This window comes from Boleophthalmus pectinirostris, unplaced genomic scaffold, assembly GCF_026225935.1.
Source record: "Boleophthalmus pectinirostris isolate CB_2022bp ecotype Guang Dong unplaced genomic scaffold, ASM2622593v1 HiC_scaffold_4, whole genome shotgun sequence".
NCBI classification, from domain to species: Eukaryota; Metazoa; Chordata; class Actinopteri; order Gobiiformes; family Gobiidae; genus Boleophthalmus; species Boleophthalmus pectinirostris.
In genome coordinates, this window is record NW_026571353.1 from 20,459,867 (window position 1) to 20,482,781 (window position 22,915).

The 22,915-nt window shown below is 38.6% G+C and overlaps 1 protein-coding gene across 1 annotated transcript in view; it reads right to left on the bottom strand.

Moving 5' to 3' along the window:
• Positions 1-22,915, bottom strand: part of adamts3 (ADAM metallopeptidase with thrombospondin type 1 motif, 3) — a 113,769-nt gene that overhangs the window by 85,142 nt on the left and 5,712 nt on the right. Inside the window, exon 3 of the mRNA XM_055161928.1 lies at positions 21,513-21,904. Within this exon, the coding sequence (XP_055017903.1) occupies positions 21,513-21,904 (392 nt within the window). The remainder of the gene's footprint in view (positions 1-21,512; positions 21,905-22,915) is intronic.

Sequence of the window (22,915 nt, forward strand, 5' to 3'; positions counted from 1 at the left end):
TTTATCATGATGACTGTGGTACGATCCAATATCAAGCTCTGCTGTTCTCTTTGCAGTGAATACTGCCGAGCCGGCCTTGTGCTTAGGTCACACTATATGCAGGGTAACATTGAGTCTGATCTCTGACAATTTCTCATCATCTCTTCATCATCCTGTTTCACCCACACTGCCAACAGGCCCCAGAAGCTGTGCCTATACAGTTTAACAGGAATTCATAAGATTCTCATGTTAATGAAGAGCACTATGTATACATAATGTGTTTAATATACAACATTAGGCTAATTAAATTCTTGGCATCATATGATTTCTGAACAGTACATATCAGTACACATACCTTTCTTATGTAACTGCATTCCATTTATTAGTCATTACTATACAAGCCAGATAGCCTTTTGTGCTTATTAAAACAACACATTTGATTTTAAAAATATAAATGGCAATAATACATTTCATTGTTGCTAGGGCAACATTTCCGGCAACATGGATAATGTTGCCACAAAACACCACATTTTGACCAAAATTCTTGCCCATTTTATGATTGGATTGCAATTACAAGCTTATTTCCCAACAAACCACAGGAGGTAATTGGCCATGGGTTCACAATGTTAACAATACATTGAAACTAAATTGCTTTCTGAAGGCTACCTGCAACTCACAGATTTTGTGCAATCAGTGGATAGTCATGTCTACTTTGTACCGGATAAAAGACCAGGTAACACAATAACTCACGAAATGTGGATCTCATCTCTGACAAATGATGGAGCAAAGGTGTATCAGGCACCACAATATTGGAGCATGTACTGAAACTAACACCTCTCTTTAACCCAAGGCCTTTTTATTATTGCTGTGCATCTTTTCTGCCTGGCCTCAAGCAGCACCAAACACCCTTGATATAAGAATGTAAACCGATATGTGTAATTATATGTGCATTTATCCATGTAATGCTGGATCCTCAACATGTGTCACACTATTTGAGGAAATGGTTAAAGCAACATTACTAATTTTATTTCTAATTATGTTTATTCATTGGAGAGGCTTTTGTGGCATTTAGGCGAGCACACAGAGCTGCTTCTTAGCTGATGCATGAAAGCACACTCGAAACAGGCTTTAACTTGAAATGTGCACATGGTGTTTTTGGCATAATGATAAAACAATCTGTGGGACAAAAATGAAATGAAGCATGGTATGAAATCCGTCTAAAAGCATGAACCTAAAGGCACAGTGAACAGGTGCTGTTTATGAAAGGACGTTAGATGAAAAGTTAATGATTAATTAATACTAGACACCATTTTTGTTTATAGAGGAAGAGCTTGCTTTACCAGCTCAGTGTGCAAATAACAATGCTACTTGGGATCCTAAATAAAAAACTTTGAATGTATTCAGAAATATACTACATAAATACATTCATAAAAATACCAGTTGACTTGTTTATAGATTATTTTATACACAAACAAGTGTACATGAATCCAAATGAAGCATCAGTGTGCTTGGACACAGAGACATGCCCTATGCTTTAATATATGTGCATGTGTGACATAGCCAGTGAGTGCATAGAGTGTAGATAATCAAAAGGTCATGTGAGTCATGTGGGAGTGTTACAGCAACAGAGCATTCAAAGGGATCTGCAGGTGACACCTGGTGCCAGCCTCACAGCCTGATATGCAGCACGTGAAGAATACAAGAGCAGTATTCTGATCATTGACAAGTGAATCCATGTAGGCCTGTCAACATAACAAATTCTGAAGTACAATATATTGTTAGACAATAATATTGAAACAAATGTATGCCACTGACACAAAGCAGGATAATCCCAGAAAACTTTTTAAATAGACAGTAGCATGAATTAAAACAAATGCATAACAGAGTGAACTGAAAATTAGTAGAAGTTATTTATTCTACCCTGTAAAGCTCAAATGTTACATAAAATTAACACCACCTTGACTAACAAATTTCCTGCGGGAAACAATATTGAGCCCTACAATATATTGTGTGCATAATTTCATATAATGAACAATAAAGCAATATAGTAATTATCATGACAGGTCTAGGACCAGTTTGCATTTTAAAGACACATTGTCTGGCACCAATCAAGAGGAGTGGTCTCACACTATTTTACAGCAGCATATGGGAGAAGTATTAGGCATCAAGCTCCTGTATTATAGGAGAGGGAAGAGTCAAGAATAAATATGTGATAAGACTCGGTCAGCCAATTATTATAATTGTCGGCAGTGCTCAGTATCAAAAGTGATTGAAGTAGCATGAGATAAAACCTGTACTGTGTAATATGTTGGCCAATACTCAGAGCAGATGTTCATTAGGTGCATAACCCATTAAAAAGTGACAATGTTATGCATGGTAGATGACTGTTACACTTGTGGCAATCTTGTCTGACTTTTAAAATGCTTAAAATGTTTGTCAAACTTGGATTTGCTCTTCAGCTTATTCCTTGCAAATGTATTTATCTAGCTCCTGCAGGCCCAGCTTAGACACTCACTGTAAACAGTATGCTTAGACACACAATGTCACGTTGTGTTGCCATGTCCAATGCCATCACCAACGCCTCCTCTGCACAACTATTTAGGAGCAAGGTCAATGGATTATCCAGCCGTGACTGAGTCTGTAGTCACATCCCAAATCACAGCATTGCACTTTTTAGTCTGTTCTTTGTAAGGTCCGATGTAGCTCTCACCTCATGATCACCACACAGAAATCACACAAGCCAAAAGTTAGCAGTTTACTTCCATGCATCAAAAAAGTAATCAAACAAAATTATTCCACTTTGAAATGATTTGAGCCAATTACTGAATTAGCATAATAGTCAAACTGATACTTGCATGTGTTTTGGTGGCAGCTCATAATTTTTTGCTGAAACATGTCAAAAACTATTTGTATTAATTATAGTTATTTGAAAGTCAATCCTTAATTCTAAGTGATTATAGGGTCACACAACAGATGGCATTTTAGGATTTAAACATAGACATGTCACTCTAGGTAAACATGACAAATATTTATGTCACTAATAACAAAAGCAATCATAAAGTGATATAGTAAATATAGAAAGTCCACCATTGGAAAGTCCAATTCATAACACAATTTTCACTTACTCTGTGAAATAACAAAATTCTTAAAGGTCCTGTATTGTGCAAAATTGACTCTTGCGAGCTGAAGCCATGTTAAAATGTTGTTACCCCCTCAAAAACATACGTGGAGTTGTGTTTCATTCACACATGTTTAGTAAGCCTTTATTATTAGTCTGTTTACATCTCCAAAGCTCAAAATGCTCTGTTCCACCTTGTGTGTAGTTTTCAAGTTCACAGCTACCGTGTACCTTTTGTTTAGTAGAAATTGGCAATTCCAGGGCTAAAATTATCCAAATGATTCTACTGAATGTACACACTTCCGGCATTACCATATGACATCACAAGTAGGGCTGTCGCAGTTAGGGACGACGGCGGCTCTTACCTCCGTGCGGCACCATCCTCTATGCTCCGCCTGTAGTCACCAGAAGGTCTACACGGGCGCAATTTAGTCCTCGGTTAGTCCTAGGTTAGTCCTGGGTTAGTCCTGGGTTAGTCCTGGGTTAGTCCTGGGTTAGTCCTGGGTTATCATGGGCACAGGCGGTAACGGGTGGAATGTTAATTGGTCTGGGTGGGTGCAGGTCTCTAAAAATGGACCTGTGCACGACTCTGGGTCAGGTCATGTTGGTCTCATGCAGTGATCGTGGTGGCCCAACATGCACTGCAGTGGGCCTCTTAGTACCGCGTTGATTAATTTTTGTTGTTATTCTTACAGCCCTAATCACAAGGCGGAACAGAGTGTAAGAAAAACAGAGTGGGCCCCATGCTTAACACTAGCGCTAGCGTTAAGGAGGAGGCATTTCCAGGTTGGGCTGTACTTTGTTGCTGGAGGCTCTAGTAGGACAGGACAAGTATATATATGGTGACGGCATCTGAAAAAATCTGTGACCGCTGTAGCATCTAAAATCACTGCCAGTCTGGCTAATGTCTGTAGTCTTTGCCTCATTACGAGGCAGCACATAGGGGTGTTAGAAAAGTTATATATGGGTACAATAAAACAACTCCAGCAGTATGGAATTTTGGCTGGGCCATGTCAGAACTGGCTGGGTTTGTGTTCTGTACACTCCACGCACATGTGAACCTCTCACACGCACGTGCGCCCCTGTCAGTCCTACTACACACATCAACCTTTTTAGTTTCCTCTGCATTCTTCCTTTTGTTTGCCTCCCATTAAGCAGCAGGCCAGTGTCTATCTCATGTGCTCCCCTTCCCACAGCAGACCAACTGACCGCTGCTCTCCCCCTGGTCGCACCCACTCTCGCCTACCCCATTGCCACTACTGCATCTCTCACCTGAGGTACGAATGTCCACCACTGCTACTGTTGACCGCTCACATTCTCGCCTCACGGGTGTCCACTACATTTCATCCCATACAGGCGGATGTCTTGCAGATTATGGAATAAGTTTATTGTTATATAAATGTTTCTGATTTTACTGCTCTGTCTGTCTGTCTGGCCGCTCCATGGCTCTATGTAGTTTTCTACAGTTCTGATGGTAGTCTACCTACTGGCGACTAACTTTATAAACAAACCACGGTGGCACAATGGGAATAATTTGGTCACAAAGTTAAATGGAGCTGATGACAGAAAGGACACGAGGATGTGAGGAAATCCGACATCACAGCATTAGAAGCGCAGACAGGGTAAGAAAACACACTTTAGGACATCGCTGTAAACAGCCTCATGTGAATGAGCAGCTTTTGTACAGATCCAGATCAAACCAAACTACAGAGCAGTGCTAGGCCGATACAAGAAGCATTTGAGGGACTGTGCTCTGCTGCGGAAGGGTATCCAGATGTTAAGCTTTTATCATCCAAATATATTTCTAAATAAAAGAAGTCTTGAGAATATTGTTTTTCAGTGGCCTAGTTTAATATTTATTTTTTACGATTCTGGCAATTCACTGAACACACCACACCACGCCCTCAGTCTGCTCCAGTCCACCTGTTCAGGCACGGCACACCTCTTGTTTAGAGCTCTACTCCCCACACTTATGCTATCGGGGGCAAGATCGGCCCAGTGTATATATATATATATATATATATATATATATATATATATATATATATATATATATATATATATATATATATATATATATATATATATATATATATATATATATATATATATATATATATATATATATATATATATCTCATATATAACCCACTTATAAGTAAAAAGGCTGACAGATTGATTTCAGACAATCCTCTGGCCAGGGATTTCTTTAGCTCTTTTTTGTGATGAGCATAAACTATGAAATGAAAGAGTGGAGTACGCAGGTTTGTCCAACCTTAAAGGGCTGGAAATACTCTATCTTTAAACCTGACAGAAGAGAACCTCCTGTCAGGCTGTAATGAGACACAGCTGACATTTTCATATTGATCAAGGCACCCCATCACATAATAGACTGGTTTGAACTGTTACAGATTTCTCTTTATAGAAGTCTGTTTGAACTGATGGATTTTCAAACAAAACTGGAGACAATACAACAACAACCCTAAAACAGAAAACAAAATTAAATCAATACAGCAACTGATGAAATTTGGCATCTATGCAAAACCACAGTGAAGGAAGGCATTAGGCAAAAGAAAACCTCTTATTTGGTGCCACTTTGCTATGCAAAGCCACAGGCTTTTGTGTTATTCTTATTGGATCACTGTAAGACATCTCTTATGTCTTTTGTCTCTAATGCTGTTGGGTGTTTTCAAAGCTGACAAGCTCTCATGAGTAATTGAACAACAATGTCTTGAAGTGCTTAATGCAGACTGAATTCTCCATAAACAGACAATATCCCAAAACAACAAGATGAACACAATAAAACAAAAACATTGACATCCCAATTTAGAGGCTATTCACATTATATCACAGCTTTGCATTTGTATAAATGATGATCTTATGTCTAAGAAAAAGCATGAAGATGATAATAAGTCACAAATTTTTTTAACTAACTTATAATTCAAGTATATGGCTGTACTTCATGTCATAGCTACCAGTATATTATGCAAACTCAACTTTTATAAGCTTTAAACCTTGTTACAATGATGCTCCCCCACCAGTCACTAACTTCAAGTTGCATTTTAATTGATTAATTCATGTTCAAGTGTTCCTGTTCTGTAAAATGATGCTCTATTTATGGTACAATTCAATACTATCTAGGCAATAATATCTGGGGAAAAAGCATAATATGTCTTTAATAATATATAAACTTCAGACAAAAGTTAAAACAGACCATTATTTCTCTGCCTCATTTATTCATTCTAACCAATGAACTCATGCCAAGTATATCTGCATGTACTTTGTTACATGATACATAATTATTAAAATTTCAGTGGCACATGGGACATAGTTTACCACAGACCGCAGACAAGCACTTAAAGAAGACTTATGGTGTTTAGAATCTGCTATATAGTTGTAATATATTACACCCATGAACATTATGTTATAATTTGGACATTTTAAATTGCAATGTTAATCTAAAACAACTTAATAAAAGAAACATGCCTGCTGACGTCCGAGTTGGAAAACTGTGATGCCCAATGGGAGCTGACATCGCCGTAAAAGCCATCACAACCAAAAGCAGTACAGCTGTTAGCATCTACAGTCCCTGACAAAAGTCTTGTCACTTATCCATTTTGTAGAAACAAAAGCTTATAACCTGACTTTAAATTAATCGATTGGTTTTAGAAATGTCTCATATGAAAGCTAAAACCCTCCCAAATTATGCTCAATATACTAAAATTTGCTTCACTGAAGAAAGATTGATCATTTAATGAACACAGAAATGTCAGATTTTGGCAAGACAAAAGTCTTGTCGCCTTGTCATATGATGCACCCAATCCTAGATTACAGCCTCACCTGTGATCAGTTATTGATCAATCAGTTAGTGGGTGTGTATAAAAAGAACCCCAGCACACCAGACCTTCACATCAACTGCAACTTGACCTCTGACAACATGCCTAAGATCCACCCTGAGACCAAAGCGTTAATTATCAAGAGGCTGAAGACCAGATCCACTGCTGAGGTGGCTGACACCTTCAATGTGTCTCAGCGTCAAGTACAAAGAATAAGAAAAAGATCTGAAATGACTGGAGATGTTTTTGACAAGCCCAGGTCCGGCAGACCCCGCAAGACAACTGCTCGGGAGGACCGTTTGTTGATTCGAAAATCCACGGCCAGCCCCTTTTCCACTGCAGCAGACTCCACCAGGCCTGGTCACCTCAAGTCCCTGTGTCAACCAGAACAGTTTGTAGAATTCTGTCTCGAAATGGCCTCCATGGTCGAATCAGTGCACAGAAACCAGCACTAAACAAAAGGCAATTAAAAAACTGTGTGGCATTTGCCAAGGCCCACAGCCTGCTAAAAGGATGGACACTGGAAAAGTGGCAGAAGGTGGATTTTTCTGATGAATCCTCAGTTGAATTACATCACAGCCACCGCAAATATTGCAGGAGACCTACTGGAGCCCACATGGATCCAAGATTCACCCAGAAAACAGTTAAGTTTGGTGGCGGAAAAATCATGGCCTGGGGTTACTTCCATTATGGGAGTGTGCGAGACATTTGCAGGGTGGAAGGCAATATCAATAACCTAAAATATCAAGACATATTAGCTACCTCTTACATTCCCAACCATAAAAGGGGTCAAATTTTGCAGCAGGATGGTGCTCCATCGCATACTTCTATCTCTACATCAAAGTTTGTCAAGGTGAAGAAGATCAAGGTGCTCCAGGACTGGCCAGCCCAGTCACCAGACATGAACATCATTGAGCATGTGTGGGGTAGAATGAAAGAGGAAGCATGGAAGGCAAAACCAAAGAATCTTGATGAACTCTGGGAGGCATGTAAGACTTCATCAACAAATTGTATGAATCATTGTCGAACCACATGGATGCAGTCCTTCAAGCTCATGGAAGTCATACAAGATATTAAATATGGATCTCACAGCACCACTACTTAATTCACTGACGTTATGCAACATATTTTTGTATTTGAAGTAAATTATTTGTTCAATTTTCTGTAGGCGACAAAACTTTTGTCTTGCCAAAATCTGACCTTTCTGTGTTCATTAAATGATCAATCTTTCTTCAGTGAAGCAAATTTATTTTAGTATATTGAGCATAATTTGGGAGGGTTTTAGCTTTCATATGAGACATTTCTAAAACCAATCGATTAATTTAAAGTCAGGTTATAAGCTTTTGTTTCTACAAAATGGATAAGCGACAAGACTTTTGTCAGGGACTGTAAGATGGACAGGTACAATCACACTAAAAAGAAATGGATTTTCTTTTTAATTTTTACCAAAATGATTGGCAAATACTACTGAATCCTGCACTTATCACTGTTTTAAGAACGCAAAATTGGAGACTTAATTAAGCACATAGTAGTGGCTGTATACAGGTGAAAATGGGTGTTGATTAGCAAAATTGTTGTTTACAATGTGTATGTAGTATATATGATTATTGTTTCTCTCTTGGCAAAAAAAAATGGCGTCTTGAAAATTTCTTTTTTTTTTTTTATTATTTCAAATAAACAATGTAATATACAATGGTATAAACAAAAACATTGCTGGAGGCTTAAGAGTTCATATGCTCACAGGGCTCGATCAGCGCAATTAATAACACACATATGCATCACAGTGTAAATATATAAATGTGCATGTACAAATGTAGAAAAGTAAATAAATACATTCATATTTCAAATTCCATACAAAGTGCTTTTGTTTTCAAGGCTTTGGGATTTGTGCAGTAATTTAGAGAATTTATATAAGAGGACAAAAGGGACTGAAACTTGGGTTTCTGACTAGAAAATTTACAGCAATGAATATGAAACTTGGCGTCTTGAAAATAAGCGATTAAAGATCACTCAAACATCACTCCAAATCACAACTCTAACATGGTTTAATGCTCTGAAAAGTCAATTTTGCAGCATAGGTCTGCTTTAAGGCGTTCTGTCCTTGCCATGGTTTCAACACATGAGATTGTTGCAACTGGTCAATACTATAGGACAGTTTACAGTTTTAATCCTCACTATGCATTGATTAGTCAACTAAAAAGAGGTATGGTGCAGTGCTGGAAAATGCTCTCACAATTATTAGGATCTTGGGCAAAAAAAATACAATGAAATTATATCTACACATAGTACTAGTAAATGGCATTATCATACGAGAACTTTAATGCGTCTCTAAAAAAAGACACTTTTACTGCCCACTCCTCCTATTAGTCTCTGAATGAGAGACAGATACTTGACCAATTACACTAAAGTGACTCTTAGAAACCCGAGATATGATTTTTTGGCTTATCACCCATTATGAAGAAATGCGAGTAGCTGGATGATTACAATCTTACACACATATACTTATCCCCACATCCTTGCAGTCATGCTTTTATTTTAGTAGCTTTACACAGTACATGAAGATTTTAAACTGCACTTACTTTTCTCTTCATTGCAATATGTGAAGGACCAGATCTTTGTTTGAAAGTCATGGTGTCAATAGAAAAGATGGCTTAAAGATAACACAGTTTACACTGTGCACTCACTAAATAGTTTTTTGAACATCTGAAATCCTAAGAAATGTTTTCTTTATAAGTCTGGCCAATAGAGGTCAGTAAAGGAACATAAGACAAGTTTTAGGGCATTCTTCAATGACAGGAGCTTAAAAATAAAACAGAACTTTTTCAGTCCAAGTTTGATAATTAGTTAGTGGGAATCTGTATTATCTTTGTGTTTAAAGGGGATGTTAAATAATATATGGATATTATAGGTTCAGGTTTCTTTTATTGTCTTCTAGTGGGGAAATTTGGCTTGGAGGGTCAGTAGCATTATTTTAACAGGATATAGCATAAGAAAAAAAGACATTTAAACATATGTATGTTAAATATGAATATAAATATGATTAATTATTCATTATTAGATCACTCAGTCTTGACATAACTGCATGTGTAAGTCTATTATGCTGATTAATTAGTGGCAACAGTGGCTCAGTGGTTAGTGGTCCCCCGACATGAAGGTTAGAGGATCATTTCCAGCTTGTATCAAATTCTGTTGTTGTGTTCTTAGGCAAGACACTTAACCCGCATTACCTAGTATGAAAGTGTGTGTGTGTGAATTATAACTGGCGGAGAGCAGCTCTGTTTACAAAAGTAGCTTAACATCACTGAGTGTGGAGTGAATGAATAATGACAGCGGAGCGCTTTGAGAGGCTTCGACAAGCCTGTAAAGCACATTACAAGAGCAAGGCATTATTATTAGTTTAATAGACTGAGGTACAAACAAGTGTTTGTGTTTTACGTAAGGGAATTCTATAGATCTTGCTAGTCTACATGAGCTCGTACAGGGACAGGGTTGAGCATATAGGATCTCCAGTGATCTTCAGAGCTGTCTGTTCAAGGATGGTTAAACAAGTTAGACTTACAGTGTAGCAATGTCATTATTTATTCACTCTGCACACTTAGAGGTGGAAAACCGCACTACATCTGCACACGCAAGGTGGGTGCAGTGACTAGCCCAAGGCCACAACAACAGCACTGGTTGGAGCATTGAACCATTGACCTTTGGATTGGTGGGGAGCACTCTAACCAATAAGCTAGCTTTTGAGTGGGACTAGTTGCCTGTTCTGAATCAAGTGTTTTCACATCCAGTCTCTTTGTACTCACAGCCAGTGTTGTGCATGAACGCGTTCAAAAGAACGCGTTCATTGAACACGTTCATTTTTCAGTGAACTTTGAACTGAACGCAACACTTTTGTAAATCAAGAACTTGAACGTGAATTTGTTCAAATTATGTGTGATGAACGACGTACGTCACTGTTGGGGTTTAGTTAAACGTCGGAATTTGTTTTCACCTGATGAGTGACGATCTGCTCGAACTTCACCTCGCGAAACCACAGCCGCGTGTCAACGCGAAGGCAACTCCACCGGCAGCTTTAGCGGAACGTACGGGCTCTTGTGTCTCTCAATGGGAAGTCAATCAAACTTGACTGGGCGCGTTTAGCTGCTTGTATTTACCTCTGTACAGGCTGACCACGGCAAACGCAAGGATTTCAAAAGTAAATTTCAAAGCACTAATTAACAGTCTATGTGGATCTGGGCTCTTTCACATGATACACAACTGCCCAGGGAGCACAATGTGCTGATGGTAAATGCACAAATACAACAATAGATACATGCTCTCTGTGTATTTTGACGGGGATACGCGCCTACACTCGTGTAGAGCGTCAAAAAATAGGATGGCTCCTATTTTCTGAAATCTACACGCACAGGACGTGCTGCTCCGCGCGCATATTATTTTACTTGGTACATATGTCAGTAACGCGCGTCACAATGCTTTTTTAACCTGGATTGAAATGGTGGGTTTTTCGTTTTTCTTCATACAAATTTGCTATTTGCAAATTTGCTCACCGCGATATCAGCAGCGGTGAAACGCCGGAGGTGCGCCCGCGTAGACCGTGATCCTGAGCGAAAGGACCGACGCAGAAGTCCGCGCTCCACCGAGCTAAACGCAGCTGACGCCCGATCGCACTCGGGGTTCTCTCAGGGGCGGTCCTAGATTCCAAGTTCTAGTCTAGGATTAGTCCTGGTTTGGTCCTGGTTTAGTCTTGGTTTAGTCCTGGTTTAGACCTGGTTCAATTCTGGTTCAGTCCTGGTTTAAACCTGGTTTAGTCCTGGTTTAGACCTGGTTTAGTCCTGGTTTGGACCTGGTTCAGTTCTGGTTCAGTCCTGTTTTAGACCTGGTTTAGTCCTGGTTTAGTCCTGGTTTAGTCCTGGTTCAGTCCTGGTTCAGTCCATATACGGCGCAAAAGTTCAGCATCTTAACAGTTCTTTTGGTGAGAGTAAATTAAAGTTTACAGTTTTACATTTTAAATACAGTAATATTGTAATGTAACAAATTACTTTGAAATGACAGTAACAAGTCATAAATAACACATTACAGTTTTAAAGTCACTTGTCCAACAGTGGATCTTGTAAAGTTGTGGTAAACTAGAAGTCAGTTTGAAAAATAAATGCAGCCTTTCATTTACAGATCTCATCTAAATATAAAATGAACTGAACTTTGAACTAGTTCAAAATAAAAATTGTGAACTATGAACGTGAACTATTCACTTTGAACAAGTGTGAACTGAACTTTGAACTAGTTCATGAAAAGTGTGAACTTGCACAAACACTGCTCACAGCCACATTGCAGCCAGACACTGAGCACAGACAGCCAGTACAAAACACCACAATAGCACCTCTATCACTTAGCCACATGATTTTTTCACCGAACAACAATAACCTTCACCAAGCACACACAAAGAGAGCTACAGAAGCATGAAAATATCGATCACCCTCTCATTTCATGGGACTGCTCCCCAAATGGTCAGCCCCACAATGTATATACGCTTTGGGGATTAAGATCTTAAGGCTTAACCTACACCAAGAATCACTCTCCATATTTTAGGCATACCAAAGAAACAATTATTTTGACCCATGGGGCAGTAATTATATACTGTATGTGCCTTTTTGATAATGATGTCTATCTCTGACCTTGGGATATGGGCTGTTTATTGACTTGTACATTTCAGGGTTAGACATGTGGGACATATTAAGAGGCAAACAGCATTAGTGATGGAAAAGATATTTACAAAAAAAAATAATAATAAAATAAATAATTATTATTTTTTTTAACAATTCAATGACTACACAATAAAATGTACCGATTTATATACTATACATACTACAACACTGGTTAGCTTGAATGATACAATTTTATGGAAGCAACATTATTGATATTGATTTATGAATCATAAGAACATGGCCTTTACTCGGCTATGAAATTCTTGGATGACTAAAGAGGGACCCAACATGGTGCTGGCAAAAACTTTTAGTGTATACCTGTACAACATTGTATAACATACTGAGAACAGTGAAAAAGCACATTAAACCAACCAATCACTTCCAAAAGTCCTTCCATGCTTCTGATGGGGTCTACATAAATTCTTTTAATCCTAATAAAATTAGGTTGACTAAGACACCATTGAGCAAATAAACAACTCAATGACTAAATGACTACAGCTCATGGACATGGGTTCTCCGAGGTGAGGAACAGGACCCCCTGGTGGGTTGCGGGTCACTGAGATGAATAAATGAATAAATAGTCTAATATGAACAATATATTTAATTTATATATATAAAAAAAAGTCATTAAACGTGCATTAGGGCATAATAATATTGAAGTGTTTCAGGTTCTTTACATGTACGATATAGATGATTTTACACTATAATCTACACTAAATACTAAGTTATCCTCTCTCTCTCCAGCACTCCAGGTCTTATTTAATCAATGATGTACTGTAATTTTTATAATGAATACCTTCACAGTTCCTCAATCAGCACATCTATTCTTTGCCGTGTATAAATGACCCACTTGTTATATTATACATGGAGAAATTCTGAAAATGTAAAGCTGAAATATCCATTAGTATATTTTCTATTGGATCTAATTCTCTACATATAGCTGAATATACTGTATGTAACAAACTGTAGGCCTGTTATTGCCTTAAGGCTCTTATAACTTTAATCTTATAGATTTCATATAAGTTGACATTGACGGAGATGAGATTGATTGGTACATTTGAACTAAGCTGTATAATATACTGAGTTGTTTTTATCCAAGGTGCTCAACATAAGGTCAGTTGCATTTGAAACTGTATTCATGTGGTCCCCAATTATTTTTCTGCATCTCTGTGAAGAAAAGAAAGTATGAGAAAAACACATCCAAAGCTACAGAGATGGCATGCCTGATGAATGTCTCTTTCAAAACTCTGCCATAATTAGTGTGGAAACAAGGGTTCTAGAAGCCACAGTTGTATTATGCAAGCCTAAAAGCTTTGAGAGTCCTTTCTGCCACCTCCAGTCTGGGTAAAGTTGATTGGTGAGACAGCACTTTTTAGCCTTGCAGTTCTTTGATACTAAAAAGACAATGGTGGGCAGGTGTTGGGCACAGAGAGAGCCAGGAGGTACCTGAGTTCGACCCTCCAAAAGGGATCAAGAGTCCTGTGTTCCATCAGTTTAATATCCCGCATCAGCACGGCCAAGCAGACAGCAGCGTGCTGCCAAAGAAAACATATGGGATTCAGCTGAAGGGCTCCAGTTTTTCAAAAACAGCCTCTTTCAGTCTAAACTTCTTAAGGAGGTCGCTATGAACGTCCTTTCGCTCCAAAAAAAAATCCTGAGGTACTGCAGTAAAGGTCTGGATTCAGCGCGGACACTGCCACCTTTCACCTTGTGTGTTGTTCAAAGGTGTGTTTGCTTTCAAAATGTGAGCAAACCTTCGTCATCATTACCTGCCATTTTCATCCCCAACATTTAAAGGCATTTTCAAGGCAAAACATTTTTAGAATTAAGAGTAAAAACATAGAAAATACAGATATTTAATGATAATTTTGATTTATGAGATATCAGATACATGGGGCATGATCATTTTTTTTATTATGAACCCAATCTGTGATTATCTTAGTAATAAGCAGATCTAAACTCCATAAGGATTAAACTATAAAGTTTGCAGATATAGAGTTATGTGTACAATAGCTTGTGGGCAGCCTGAGGATAGTATAGCAGTTATTTTGGTTAATGTCTTAGGCATTCAAACACAGTGTACACTCTTTGCAGTCTGCACTGTGCGCACCCTTCTCACCCTAAAATAAAACCTGAATGACTCTCAATGTGTCTGTAAAGTACTCTATTGGGTTTATATAGGTCAGGATTAAAAATGTCTGAACGCATAAATATCAATAAAAGCTGAATGTTCATGTGCACACAGAAAACTTGGAAGCAGTGTGCTGGTGCGCCTCAAACCATATACCCAAACAGCTCTGGGGTCAGAGCAGCAACAAGCCTTGGCTAAGTCAACAAGGAACATTAACAACTATTAGTGAATCAAACTCTTGTGCAGAGCGGGCAGACCCAGCTGGCTCACGTTCCTGCCCTAATCAAAAAGGATATTTTGTTTGCATTTTTGCTGCACATCTGCTCCAAAAATGTCGGAGGCTCTGCATCTCCAAAACACTCTTTTTTTCTAAAGGCCAAAAGTTGAGTGGACTGAGCACACTGGCCTTTTGGCTTAAGATTAGCATATGTGATTTTCTGTTTCAGTCCTTCTCATAAATATGATAGCACTGTAAGCGTTTTCACTGTGGTGGTGCTAGCAGGATGAGAGGCGAGTGCATTGAAACATTGCTAAGACTGACAGAGCAAAATGAGTGTGGTGCCGGTGGATTTAGCTCTGAAAGGATCATAAGTCAAGCAGTAACCATCAGCTTGTGTTTACACTCTCTGCTCTGACAGCAGCACTCAGAGCGGCCTCACCTGTTTGGCAAAGTCTATTATGCAACATGACACATATAAGGAGCCAGATGATTTCTGACTGGAGATGCTGCTGAGGTTAAAGGTTAACCTCTATCTGTTTCTGCCAGTGGATAAAAATGCAAATGCCTCCCTGGGAAAAGTAATTAAATAAATAAATATGCAACACCCTCTCTAAATGGTTAATATAAGAAGAAGAGGAGCATAAAGATATATTGGTATTTCACAGCTGCTCTGAGGTGTCTCCAGATATTGTGGCCATGCTGTCTTGTCAAAGCCTGATCCCGTCAGATCTCAGAAGCTAAGTAAGGCCTGGCGTGGTTAGTAACTGGATGAGAGACCTCTGGGAGTATCAGGTGCCACAGGGGGGCACCAGATGCAAAAACTGTCGCTGTGTCCTTGGGCAAGTCACTTCACCCATATTGCCTAGTATGAAAGAAGTGATGGTGGTGAATGGAGGGGTCTCAGGCATCTGTTCCAGGTGCCTTCCTGGGAAGGTGTTCCGAGCATGTCCCACCGCAAAGAAGCCGCAGGGAAGATCCAGGACATGCTTGAGGGACTATGGCTCTCAACTGGACTGGGAACGCTGGAGGAAGTGTCCAAGGTGGAGGAAGTTTCAGAGTCCCTGCTTAGACTGTTGCCCCCGCGACCTGGCCCCGGATAAGAGGAGGAAAATGGATGGATGAATGGATGGATTATTGTGTTTGTTTGCCTGATGTGCTGAAATAAATACTACTTTAGCACATTGACTTACATCAGGCAGATGGATATTACTTATTTGTCTTCAGTTCTGAAAGTTCCATAATCAGCGAGAAATGGAAAAACCTTCTCTATGAGCAGGGAAGAATATCAAAGAGATGTCAGAGCCCAGACTCAAATTAAATCTGTCAGCAAGTCATCTCGGGTAGAGGCCAGAACAGAAGTCACTGCATGCCATTCATGGTTTGATTTTCTTTTAACCAATCAGATGTCTTCCTTATGTGTATTTTGAAATTGCATCATTTGGCTGCTTTAACATTTTTCTAATCATTTTTAATAACCATGCATTGATAAACAGGGCCAACGAACAGGAAACAGAGAGGAGTTTAGTTGCTTTCTAGAATAAAATCAAATTAATGTCCTCGTCTGTCCTTCACTAACCCTGAGTGGTGTCCACAGACCATGCACTGAACTTGCTTACAGAATACTGAATATTATTAATACCATGCTGTTTTGTCATGATCCTCGTTTCCCTGCCGCTCCTGCCTAGCCCTCATTGTCAACATCACCACATCAGCTACGACCCTTATACATTCGTAAAAACAGCTAATCAAAGTCAGTCACACTACTCATAATCCATTTCCATCCAGGTCACGTGCTGTAGGCTTCTTCCACATGGCAACAACAATAATGTTGCTAAGTGTGCCCTGTACCTAGTCATCTGCTTCACCATGCATGTGCTTCTCTTGTTAAACTACAGTAAAACAGCTGTGTCCAGGTGTATACGCGATGGGAATGCTGTCATTATCCTGTGACCGGAAACTTCAATGGAGCCTCTAAAAACGTACAAAAATATGCCCATAACACGAACTGTTACTTTGTCATTGACTTCTGTTATGTAATTCTGTGGTGTCAAATATGTATCTCAAGCAGTTGTCCAGTCTGGAACTTGAACTATTCATGAGTTTCAGTTTCCTGTTATATGGAACATTTTGAAGACTGTTTCTCATTCAAAAGACATAATATTTAGTTTTAAATTGTTAACCATGACAGTAGTCTATACATTTTTCATGATTCTGAAACCCAAGGCTACACATATAGTTTAGTTTTAGTACCAATGATGGATACCTACCTCACAACAGCATTTTAGCTTATTTTCCCCTGAGGTGAAGTAAGTGTTTTGGCCCAGTTTCACAATAACCCTGAAGATTTCTCATTTCTGTAGAGAAACTGTTACAGATTGGCACAAAAAGCTAAAAGTACTTCCTGGTAATAGCATCACAAGCTGACCCTTTTGACCAAAAATGAATGAAATGAAAAACATGATCTATTTGATCCTCTACAAGATGACGCTATTAAATCTTAAAACACCATTATTTCAAAAGTATTTTTTCATATTCTGGCTGCTGCTTTGACATTCAGTGCATCACCAATACAAGCCAGGACTCAGCCCCCTCTCCTCCATGGGGCTGCTACTGATGGGGAGTTGTGCTTCATAAGCATTTAGCTGTGGATGCTGCCCGCCTGCCGGGTGCAGTAAAGACTTCCAGACAGCCCGCGTGGCTATAATTAAGCAACAGTAAAACACACACCTACCCCGGGTCTGTGTGAGCGCTCTAGATCAAAGAGAGGTGCCTTTTTCATCTGCCACCTCCAACCTCTGCCTTAGCTACTGCTCCATGTCCTGCTGTGCTCCCTTAAGGGGCTCAACTCATTTTATTTATTACAAACTCAATATCAAAACAGATTACAACCTCTTTCATCAATTATTCTAGCATTCCAACATTGAGAAAGCTAGATAGCAATCAACAAGTTAAAACTGCCTCATAACATTCAGTATTCCCCTGTGAGTCTTCTGATAACCAACAATGGCATCTTTTTTTCTTAGAATGAATCATCTTTGAAGTCCTTTGAAGTCAAAAACACTGTCATTTGACATAAAACAAACCCTATTTGAAAACACATGCCATTGTTTTATCCAGCTTTGCAGCCACACATTTTGAAGTACATTTCAATAGTGCGTGGATGTCTAAAAGGGAAAATATGTCTGAAATGGAAGTGTAGGCAGCAGAATAGGTCTTTTTCACTCACTCATTAGAACCACAGGCTGACCTTCTCTTGGCGTCTTGAAAATGACATCCTGCCACAACAGTATTTAGAAAGCAAAATGCTCACATCCTGTGTGGCCCCCTCATGTGCTTCAATCTCCTGCAAACAACAACTATAAATGTCTCTTGGAGCAGCTGAATCCTCCCTGATGATGAACTGCTTCCTCCTAGCCCAATAAAAGGAAGTGACCAAGGCCTCAGCTGAAAGCACTGTCCCCCAGATCTGATGCCCAGGAACTTTGTTTAGAAGGCACTCTTCATGACCATTGTCTTGTCATTGTCCTGAAAATTATTTTAGGAGTAAAGACATGTCGACCTGAACAGCATTTGATTTATTGTCAGTATGTCTCCACTGTTAGAATATATTTCATTAAACAATAGATCTAAATGGCCAATAGAACATTAGCCAAAAGCCACCAAGCGTACAAAGTAAAGATGAACAATGCTATGATGCTATAACAGATATACTGTTTAAAGTTGCACTATGTAACTTTTTTGTAGTGTAGTTTGCCATTAGCTTGTCTTCATAGAGATGTTAATGAGTTGCCTGGAATGTTCAGATTGTTGAGAACAGCCCACTCACAGTAATAAAAGCATGTTTAATTAAGCAGTAAAAATGTAATTGAATGCACGACAGATAAGTGCCAACCTGTGAACCATTTCTAGAAAAGCAACATTTCCATAGAGAAACAAGCAACTGACCTTCAATAAGAAATGTTATAGAGAGATTCTTTACATTTCTGAAACAGAAGACATGTAAAAAAAAATAATCAAAAGTATTGGTTAAATACTAGTAGCTACCACAGAATTTAATTGCACTGTTGAACCACTGCATATTTCCACAGTAATTTGGCAGTTTGTGCCCTGGATGCCCTTCCTGTCCCAATCAGACACACACGCACATGACTGACGCACTCCTGGTGAAATGTCCTTGCACAGACACAAATGCATTCCTGAACAGCAGCGTTTTATCTTTTAAAATGTCAAACGGTGGAGTTCTGTTTTGTAAGGCCATTTTTTTTTTTTTTTTTTATTTTTATTAGAAGTCTGCCTGCATGTCACATACTTTCAACAGTATTTAACATGTGAACTACAGTAAAACCAGTTGCACTGAATCAAATCAAAATCACAGCTTGAGTGGACACAGTTAGCAAAGCACAAGGGCTGGAATTTTTGAAGTACCATAAATTCCTCTACAAACAAGAAAATATCCTGTCTTACAAAACTGGTAACCCTGTAGTTTAGATCTGTACAAACATGTTCTGAAATGTGATTCTGGGATTAGTGGAGTGAAACATGACAGAAGAAAGTGAAGTCTTGTGGACTGCCTTTGAGCTATTGACCAAACTTAATAGGGACCACACTGGTTCAGCCCTGGAGCTGCTCACTGTTGGATGCCATAGATGTTCCAATCCCTGAGACCACCATAACCATCCCCTCCCCATGTGTCTCTCTACATGGGCCCAGAGAGTTGCATAGGTTCACAGGTACTACGGTAATACTGCAGCAGGGACAACTGGGTCAAATTCAAGTTTACAGAGCCAATTTTGGGAAAGATGGAATTCAAACTGTGTTTTTTTTTTTCAATAAAAAGTAAATATTATGATTTATTCACAAAAGACATGTCTCTGTTGGAAGGGAGTCATTTTAAAGTAATATTTTTTCGGTGTAATTTGCAAAAGCTTTACAAAGTTTATTTAGTCATTTCCTTTTCCCAAGCATCTGTTTGCAGTATGAATGATTCTTCCAAATATCACATCCAACTATTTCTGAAAGTTGTCATTTGCCCAAGTTGCCCGTTCTGACAAGTTAGGAACCATTTACAGTTTTATATTAGATTGTCTTGATAAAAACATGTCAAACTTTTAATCATTGCCATTTAACATAACAAATTGTTCAATTTCTCCCAGCACTCTGCCTCAAATCATAGACTTTTACAGAAATAGGACTGCCAGTGTCGATAAAAAGACCCAAATATATCTAGATTTATAAAGACATATTGTGACTCAAGACGATTTGACATGACTGAATCTCAGTCTCCATTAAGATTTAATTCATTGCCAGACCCAATAAATAACGCAAAGGGTGAATTTTAAGTCAAGTCAGTTATAGGCCTGTCACGATAATTACTATATTAACTTATCTTTCAATATATAATACCTGGAACATTATATTTTAGCACTCAGTATTTATCATGTGTGCAATTTCTTTGTAAAAGTAAGGAAATTAGGGATATTTTGTTGTAACACAATAAGATCTGAGCTGTAGGGGGTTGAATAACTAACTTCTTTATCTAATTATTGGTTCAATCTGCTCTTTATATGATGCAGCTCAGGCCTTTTGAAGGATATTTAAAATGGTGTACTGGGATTATCTTGCTTTTTGTTATTGTGTCAGTGGGTTAAAGTAGTTTCAATATTATTGTTTATCGCAGTATATCACTGTAGTAATATATCACTCTTTAAATGTGTTATTGTTACAAGCCTAGTCAAGTTTTCTTCTTCAGAGTGATCATCTTTTGCTTTTGTAACATAACCCAACAGCACATTTTGAGTTTGCATTGGATTGCACAACGGAGCATTACTTAGTTTCATGGGTGGGATGAGACACTATTTCCAGATGAGATGAAATACAAGAATGGGTCCATGAAAATGAGACAAGATGAGATACAAACATAATTCTACTAATAAATATAGTAATAAATAATAATAATATAAATTTGATTATTCACTTTCCAATTTTGGCTTCATATTTTTTGTTTCCGTTCTAGTTCTGCTTTTTGGAACAGTAAAATGTCACTCACCAAGAGGTAACATGCAATTTTGTCTGGTGAAACCTTGTGGCATGAGATCTTGAACCATCTCTACTTAGTTTCCTCCTTTCTAAGATGAATCTGAGTTGGCTTTTGGAGCACATTTGGCTCAGGTCAGTCCCTTATTACTGTTGAAGTGTTTTATGAGGGGTAATGGGGGGGACCAGTGCGGACACTTTTGTATCACACAATAGCGACTAATGTTTTATGTTGGGAAGAGGTTTGGGTGAAGACATTGCACTGGTCAGATCCAATGAATGACCACTCACCCGTGACAAAAAGCTCTTCAACCTGTCAGCCTAAAGAATATTTAAGTGACAAAGTGCTATAAAAATGCCGATTGCTGACGTAAAACCTGGTCTGAGACAAAATTTACAACAACTAAAAAACATTAGTTGTGAGGTCACGGCACTTGAAATGAAAAGATTTGAAAAAAAAAAGAAGAATGTAAAGAAAATAGCAACATGCACTCACCAATCCATCGCAGTTGTTAATGGCAACTGAGGCTCCGGGGACGTCGGTGATGTCGCCTACGAATGTGCAGTCCGTCTTCAGTAGTTCCCGGTGGAGCTCAGTTTGGTTCGCGGTGGGCTCCAAATCTGTTGTCAAGTTCCCCACATCCTCTTCTTCGTGCCACTCCAGCACGGCTCCCGGAGCGACCAGGCGGTTGTTAGGCCGGAGGCGCAAGTGAAACTCTTTCCCAAAGGCAGAAATATTGAAGAAAATGTTCTGTTCTGTTTCAGTAGTGTCCCTCTTGTATCGCTGTTTGTGAGTGGAAGACAGTAGGTGGGAGAGGTAGTGTCCGTGAGAGTCTGTGCTAAACGGAGTTACAAGGCCATATTCCTTCAGCCGTTTCTTCAGTTGGTCTGCGAAATAGCAAAGGTATAGTGAAATTAGAGTGTACGTAAACAATAGCTTTCAAGTGAAACTAAATCTGAAGAGTTAGTACAATATAATACATACAATTATGGTTGAGCAATATGGCAAAAAAGATCACTTCTTTTCCTCATTTTGATCAATTGTTACTTCCTCCTTTTAACAAAAATTAAGTGTAAAAATTAAACATCTCTGTGTGTTGTTCAACTAAATCAGGATAATTTTGCAAAGAATTATCTGTTTACTCTCAAAATGTTAATATAACTCTTGATTTCAGGGTTAAACAGGCATTCTGGTCCAGTGTTACTTAATTAACAGTTCCGAAAATGTTAAATTAACTCTAAAACAAATTGGACTCCTATAAACCCTGAGAAAGTGTTAAAATTGATTCTATGAGTATCTATCAGTATTGCACTCCACTTTTTGCTTGCTTCCTAAAATCATGATTTTGCAGAGGAGGACAGGGGAATGGCAATAGACCTTTCAATTTAAAAAAAAACTCATACATATTGATGACAATTAGGCAGAACTGAATCTCAGTTTCAATTAAAATTTAATTAACTGACCAGCCCTAGTAGAATACAAATACCCACATGACACACATCTCTCCCTAGACTTACAGCCTATAACAAGGTGTGGTTTAGTGGTATGCCTATCAACTGAACATGCTAGTGTTATTTTTTTATTTATTTTTTTCTCTCTCATTTTGAGATATTACATTTAAAAAAAAAAAACTCCCATAACACCACTCCTCTCTCCAGACTAGACAAAATTATACAAAAAAACAAACACCAGTTGTCACTCAGGTCCAATTCTGTGCAAGTGTTGAGTTTTAATTCACTAATCAATACATTGATGAACAACCTGCCAGGCACTGTTGTAGCTCTACAATTTTTGCTATTGAGAGTTACTGTGTAGATAACAGCAAATACAGATAAGAGATAGGACTGCAGCTGGGACCTGTTTTCCATTGTTATGGCATCTGATTCTATTTTACACAA